The sequence below is a fragment of the Mus musculus genome, chromosome 10 (assembly GCF_000001635.26).
Source record: "Mus musculus strain C57BL/6J chromosome 10, GRCm38.p6 C57BL/6J".
In the NCBI taxonomy this organism is placed as follows: domain Eukaryota; kingdom Metazoa; phylum Chordata; class Mammalia; order Rodentia; family Muridae; genus Mus; species Mus musculus.
The window spans coordinates 108,272,906-108,280,606 of NC_000076.6; the positions used below are offsets into that span (position 1 = coordinate 108,272,906).

General features: G+C 38.4%; 1 protein-coding gene across 5 annotated transcripts in view; it reads left to right on the forward strand.

Annotated features, from left to right (window-relative positions):
- Ppp1r12a (protein phosphatase 1, regulatory subunit 12A) overlaps positions 1 to 7,080 on the forward strand; it is a 117,894-nt gene extending 110,814 nt beyond the window's left edge. For 2 of the 5 annotated variants that reach the window (NM_001368736.1, NM_001368737.1), the window contains 2 exons: positions 1,233 to 1,283; positions 4,302 to 7,080. In NM_001368736.1, the coding sequence (NP_001355665.1) occupies positions 1,233 to 1,283; positions 4,302 to 4,388 (138 nt within the window). In that variant the 3' untranslated portion in view covers positions 4,389 to 7,080. Of the gene's footprint in view, positions 1 to 489; positions 521 to 1,232; positions 1,284 to 4,301 lie in introns of all 5 variants that reach the window. The other 3 variants (XM_006513327.4, NM_027892.3, XM_006513329.4) reach the window with 3 other exon arrangements.
- The last annotated feature ends 621 nt before the right edge of the window (positions 7,081 to 7,701 follow it).

Consider the following 7,701-nt stretch of genomic DNA (forward strand, 5'->3'; position numbering starts at 1 on the left):
TCCTTGAGCTTGTAGGATAGGCAATTGGAAAGAGTGTCCCAGGCTTACCCTTTAATTGACTTAAAACCTTAAATATACCTAGTAAAATTGAGGTTTGCTGGAGTATTGTTTATCAGTCCAGACAAGATTTAGATAGATAGATAGATAGATAGATAGATAGATAGATAGATAGATAGATAGATGTATATATATATATGTATGTATGTATGTGTTTTGTATATACACACACATATTTTACAAAGTTGTAAGGATCAAATATGAAGCTATTTTGCTGGTGTTTTGAGAAGGACAGTGGTTTATGTGAATTTGTCATTGTTATGTTCTTAGCTAGAAGGTCTTTAATAAAGTAACACATGCTCTAAACACATTGACATTATAATAAGTGTATGACATTACTAAATATTAACATTAATTGTTAATCTGGGAAAGAATGTCATTGAGATAGTTTCAGTGCTGTTAAACTAAATGTAAATGGTTTGTATCTGAAAGGTGGCCGGCAAGAGTCAGTATCTTCTGGGCGGTATGACCTGACCAGTCTTACAGTTCATCCATGACTGCTGCTTGCTTTCGCTTAACACTTTACAAATGCTTCTCATATAAGGGAAAATAAAACAGGACACTGCAATAATACATTGTGTGTTGGCTTTGCCTGCCACTCTTTGAAATGAATTGAAAAATAAATGTTGTAGTTGCTGTCCTATATTCACCGCATTAATGCTACACACTGTATCAACCTCTGACTAAATCTGTATAGCTGTAGAGTAAACTGAATAACTAACTCACAGTAAACATTGTGAGCAGAAGAGATGAGTCTCTGAGATCGTTTGTAAGTGTAAAGCGCACATAGTTTAGGCACGGTTGCTTCTTGCTCCTCTGCTCCTGACACTGTAGTATAAGTGCATCTTTGTGTGTGCGTGTTCTTTTCTATATAGCCTTCAGCCTTGATATTGGCTTACTCTATCCCTAAGTTTATCTGAACTAGAAAGACAACCATTTGGATATGTTGTATAACACCCTACTAGAAAGACAGAGCGTTAATGAAAGCCTGTGGGAAGTAATTTCAAAGATCTGCAGCTTATTCCCCAGTTCTGGAAAGCTCCTACACAGCACCAGCATCACATCTCTTGTTCACTGCTCTTGATTTTATGTTTAATGCTCAAGTGTCACCATGTCACAGTACACAAGACAGTGTGAGTATAATTGAGTAATTACTGGTCTCTTCATTGCTCTAGGAACGAAGAGCTCTAGAAAGAAGAATATCTGAAATGGAAGAAGAGCTCAAAGTAAGTAAGCCGTGCTGTGAAGCACTGCTAGCCTCCTGTTCGTGGTCTCCGTTCTGACGGTCACTTGTAAATTCTCTAGGTCAGGTTTATCTTCCTAAGCCCAGCTCTTAATAATCTACAAGAGGAGTTAAAACCTAAAACATTTTTGTTACGTTTCCCACTTACTTGTTTATGTGTTATGTTTATATGTGTATGGATGTGCACGCCATGCGTGAGTGTTGAGTCAGAGGAAGGAGTCGGTCTTCCCCTCCCACCATATAGGTCCTGGGCGTTGAACTCAGGCCATCCGGTGTGGAGCAAACCCTTTACCCCCTGAGCCATCTTGCCAGTGCAAGATGTAATTTTGCCAGTGCAGTCGTGTAATTTATATTAATTTTTTGACAGTTTTATACCTGTATATAATTCATTCTGGTTACGATCATCCCCCACCTTCTTCCTGCTTTTTTTCTCTACAAACTCCCTTAACATTCATGTCTGTTTTGTCATCTCATCTCCTGAAACTAGCCAGCACCATCTGTGTGTGACAGTGGGTTTGGTTTGGTTTGGTTTGGTTTGGTTTGGTTTGGTTTGGTTTGGTTTGGTTTGGGTTGGGTTGGGTTGGGTTGGGTTGGGTTGGGTTTGGTTTGGTTTGGTTTTTAAAGGCAGTGCCTCACTATATAGATCTTGCTGGCCTTGAACTCACAGAGATCCTCCTTTGCCTCCCAAGTACTGAGATTAAAGGTGGGAGTCACTTCATATGGTGATCATGGGTTTGGAATTACTAACCAATTTGTATGATGCTTCTAATATCCAGATATAAAAAACTTAAATAGTTACAGGATGTAAGGTTGATTTGCGTTGCACATTTCCTTTTGTAGTTCAATATTTCTTTGAGGGTAAACCATAGAGGGGGACAAGAAAAGATAAAAATCTCCTTTAAAAAGAAACCTTTAAAAAAAAGATACTGAGGCTGGGAATATAACTCAGTTGTAGACCAGCCAGCCCTAAAGGGTCATTCAGTCTTCGGGGTTAAAGTAAAATCATGAGCTGAGAGTGACAGACAGAAGAATCAAACTCACCTCTGGTTGTGAGTTTTGGGGTTTTTTTTTTTTTAATGTTGAACAGTGCAGAGGGATAAAAAGGTGTGGTTAATTGATTAACTGTTATCACTTTGTGTGTGTGTGTGTGTGTGTGTGTGTGTGTGTGTGTGTGTGTGTGTGTGTGTGTACACATATATAACATGTCACATAATTAATAGTATAAGATAATGATACCCTTATCAGCACCTCAGAATTATGCTTATGAAATTAGAATTTCAAATTTTAAACATTTCACTGAAATAGTTTGTAATTAGACCATTATTTTTAATTAGCTTTGAAAAATAGAAGCAAGTCTCTTGTATTTTGATATATATTGCCTAGCTTGATGTGGAATTTTAGCAGTAAATTGTTTACTGTTCTAAATGTGTTGGAGTATTCTTTTAAATTTTCAGTTTTTTAGCTCATTTCCTATGATTCTATCTGTTCTTATTGTACCTTTGAGTATTTCCTTATTTTTTATTCTTATTTCTTTATGTTCTGATTCCTGCAGAGCCTGCACCAAATAAACCAAATTGAGCCTCTGAGGGAGCTAAATGAGAGGCTGCTGGCTGAGAATAGGGCCTTGACCAGAGTGGTAGCCAAGCGCTCAGGGTTCTGTAGGCATCTGCAGCCTGTGAGCCTGTAATTCATAGTCTCTTCATTGCTCCTTGGTAGACCAGGCGGGTGTGTCTGTTAGTAAGCGTGTTTTCGTAAAAGCTCACAACTACAAATTAATACATGTGTGTAGAACTATCACATACATAACTGTTTAACTCTGCATGGCTTCTCAGAACTTTAAAATTATCACTAATTGTATATCACAACTGATAAACCACAGTAAAATTAGGGACTGGGTTAGGAATTAAGACTCCTCTGCCCACTCAGATTTCTTTTGCTTCAAACATAATTTAGATATATCTACTATTTATTGTCATTTATGAAATACAAAGTAACATCCAAATTAACCTAAAGATTGGGCCAACTATGTCTGCCTTAGAAAATAGTGTCACTTGTGCTCAGTTCATCCTATCTTCACTGTCCGTTACAGTCCCGATGGCAGCCTCGAGGCTCTGGATTACCCCTGGACACTGAGCTCAGGGAGAACTATGTGTGGCTCTCTGTAGGGGTCACTCTTCTCGTAGGTGTGGCTGGCATGAGTAGTGTTGCAAGTTCCATTTTTGCTCTCCCTAATATACCAGTGTCACAGGACATTCTGAAAACTAAAAAAAAAGAAAGAAAAAAAAAGAATTAAATACTTCTGGAAAATACATCTTAATGTCCAAAATAAAAACTATTTCATTTCCTAGTCAGTCTGCCAAAGTGCATAGTTTCAGTTGCCCTCAGTAGAAAGTTAATGTAGTTTCTAACATCACCCTCGCCTTCAATTTGTCTGTGCAGCAAGAGAATATTGAATTGTTTTTTTTTAAATATATACTACTCTATATACATTGATGATTTCCATTTAATGCGTGCCTCTCTTTGATCAGACACTATTAGGCCATCAGACTTGGGTCCTGTAGATGAGTTCTTTAAGAAATGCTATTATATTCAGAAGGAGTCCTGGCTTTTGTAGTTAAGCTGGGGTCTTTGTTTAGTGGTAGTGTCCTCTGGCTTAGTGCTGTCAGGAGCTAGGGAAGGAGCTTACGATACAATTCTGCCTAACAACAGGCTCCATTTCACGGCTGCTCTAATACAACATGCTTGCGAGTCAAAATCCAGTAGTCTAGTGGACTCAAGCGGATAATTTTGAGAGTTAAACTTTCATCCCATCGTTTATCAAACTAATTAGCTTATAAGCAGTGTTTTCTCCTTCTGGTATATGTCTTAGGCTTTAGAAACACATTAACTGACAAAGCTTGGTCATGTGTTTTGTGGTGACTTTGTGACATTTGTGCAGAAGCTCGCTTTGTCCTTTGTACTGAAATGGAACTCTTCCCTTGTATTGTTTGTCTCCTCATAGATGTTACCAGACTTAAAGGCAGACAACCAGAGGCTAAAGGATGAAAATGGAGCCTTGATCAGAGTTATAAGCAAACTTTCCAAGTAGGACAGGAGGCAGAGAAGCAAAGCAGCAGGACTTGCACACTCCCCAGTGGACCACAGTGGCAGTCACTGGACGCCGGAGGAAAGAACTCACGGGAGACTGTCATTTTCCGATATCCTGCCAAACGCCCTCTTATCTAGGAGTTTTGTTTCGTTTAATTTTCTGCCCACCCCGTTGGTTATCAAGACCATTGTTTCATGTTAAAGCAGCTGCTGAGAAGATTTTTTTTCAATGACTGAGAAAACTTGTTTACAGCTCCAGCAAATAAAGAAAGTGTTCAAGGCCAGATATGCCTCAGATATTTAACCCGTAAGCCTTAGTTGTATATAAATACTTTTGTGTCAACAAAAACTTCCAGCTCTCACAGAAGACAGTTAGTCAACAGGTTTTTTTGTTGTTGGGTTTTTTTTTTCTTTTTCTTTTTCTTTTTTCTTTTTGATGTGCCACAGTTTCTAGTTTCTCAATATTTAAATTGTTTGCTTTCCATCTGAGTTTGGGTTTGTATTTTTTTTTTCCTTCTAACTCTTCATGTGTCAGAGTCTCTCTATGTTCACAGCCTTCTCATTTACAGAAAACTTGGCTCTTCTGAGCGTCTTGTCACGTGTTAGGCTGACGTGTTCTCTCCCACCTGGAACTGAATTGTGGTGGGACACTTGCTGTCACTGTTTGTGCAATACGCATTTATTTCTTACATGAGTGCTTTAACGTCCATTGAAATTTGATCTTTCCAGTCCTATCTTCTGCCCTCATCTGTCACTTTTTGTTTTTTATTGTAGTATAAGATGCTAGATGCTGTACTTTTCACATTCATTTTAGCAGGTACTGAGTGACGCTGTATATATAAATAAGTGTATTGTTTTGATTTTTAGACCACCACATGGCATGCTTGACTATTTTCTTAATTCAGATGTCTGCAGTGCACAGTGGGCTACTCCATAAAGGTCTTTAGAGCAGAGCTCGCTCACAGTGGGCAGGAGGACCTGAAAGATTCTGCGGTTTATGGGACCTCCCCTTCCAAGCTTTTCTACTGTAAACTGCTTTGCTTTTTTTTTCATTCGGTAGTAGTCAGACCTGATTACAAAGTAGAGAATCGCTTCACATTTCACACGCCTATATTTATCTGAGTGCTGTCTGAAACTGTTGTGCTAGCCACAGTAGTGCTAGGAGATCCTTTGCAGACTTAAATCTGTGAGTGGTGTTAAGTGCACTGTTATTGCCATGTGAGGGGGCATCAACTCTGATCCCACCACCATGTTCAGACCGTTTTTATACATTTCAGTGGCCTTTTTTTAAGGAAAAAACTAAGCAAAATGAAGTCCATAATGAAAGTGGCTTTTATTTGGACAAATAACTTTTATATTTTCATCAAACCATGCAAAAAATATATATATATTACATCTTCCTGGCACATAACTGTCTCCTTAACCATTGAACAGTTCAGCCATTCGAATAAATTGTACATTTAAAGCGTATAGTAGCTGACTGTATTATTGAGTGTATTGTATACTATATTAAATGTGAATTTGTACCCTTCCATTTTAAAAGGTCATTGTGTTCTACTGCCTATTTTAGATTACTTCGGGGATGGGAAAGGGTGTTTTGGTAAGTAGAATTTAAGTCCTCTCTCTTGATTGGTTTTATGAGGATATAAGGTTATACTCTTACTACCAAGCTCAGGATTCTTTTAAAGGTACAAGGATAGGTGTGAGGATTTATTTTTGGTTATATTTGAACTGTATGAATGGTGGGTCTGAAAACAGAGTATTTCACGGTCTAGTGAGGAGGTAAACTATGCGGCTAGTTGATCAGTGTGAGTGACTGCAGCGTGTTCTGGGTGCACAACAGTTAGGCATGCTGTGGTTTGTATCTGTGAAGTCTGGATGCCTGAGAAGAATGAGTAAATGCGTGTTTCTAATATTTTAGTGTTTTGTATTTAGGTTATTTATTCTTTGTATCTAAAGTTGAACAGCTACTGTGCTATATTGACTTTATTGGTAGGACTGAGCAGACCTTATTTCTGCATGAAACTAGTTGCAAAACCCACTATTTTGGAAATAAAAATGTATTTTGACATATACAAATAAAATGAATAAAACTATTTTAAATGTGTGAACTTTTAATGAAAACAGTTTAAATCTTGTTCTGAGATATTTAAATTCTGCATGGGTATTTTTTCACTAAATGCTTTACTTGGATAACAGTTTGAATAATTTTTGAAATTGTAATATTGTGATAATTTGCACAGCAATGTACATGCTCATCTGTAAATGCGAACTTAACTGCCATATTTATGCAATCTGTGTACCAATTTGGACAAATGTTTATGTATTTTACATAAAGCTGTCTGTATGCAGAATCTGAGAGCTAGTTTTTTTATGCCAAGTGGACAAAAATAATGGTAATTAAGATTCAAGATAGTTGCTTTGTAGCATGAGATTCCATTTCCATAAACATTTGCAGTGTTTAAAAACTAAACTTCTGGTTTTTTCCTTAGCTCTAGACTCAGGCATAAGAACATACACAAAGATACTATTCCACTGAAATTTTAAATCCTTTCCACTACCATTATTTTCCATCTTGGGTTTCTCGAGGGTTCAGTCCACCCGCACAGCTCGAGGTGGCTGAGTTGCGCTTTTAACTTCTCATGTGGGCCTTTGGGCAGGAACCTGAAGTAAACCATGTTCTTTTCTCTGGATTTCCAGCACTTTGTGTATTTTTGTTCACAGCATTGTCTGGGTTGCTCTTGTTTTTAAAATGAAGAAAAACATTTCAGATACGACTGTCTTGAAAGCCAAGGGAAGGGGAGAGAGAATCTGCAGACGCATCTCAGAGAAGATGCCCGTGAAGAGTGATGTGGGGGTCGCTCATCACTGGGCTTCTTTTACCCAAAACTCTATTTCCACGGCCGGGCCTGGAAGCACGTGCCTACAAGCTGAGCAACTGAACAGTACAGGCTGGAAGGTCCATCGAGTGTTCAAGGTTTTTCTTAACTACACAGCAGGCCTGAAGCCAGCCTAGACGACAGGAGGCCCTGTCTCAGATAAGCAAGAGAGAAAATACATTGTATTGCCATTTAGTCTTCCTGGCTAGTCTTCCTTACCTGAGACAGCCATGGCTTCTGATGCCAAGAGAAAATGTGCAGAAAGCCAGATTCTTCTCTTTGCTTTACGTTCTTTTTAACTTTTATTCTTTTCTCATAAATTGAAACTGACATTAACTGACAGTCAGTTTCCCCTCTCTCCATTTCCCCCAGTCTCTCCCTCCTCCCTTCTCCCCAAGGTCAGCTCCTCTTCTGTTTCCCTTCCAGAAAGAAAAA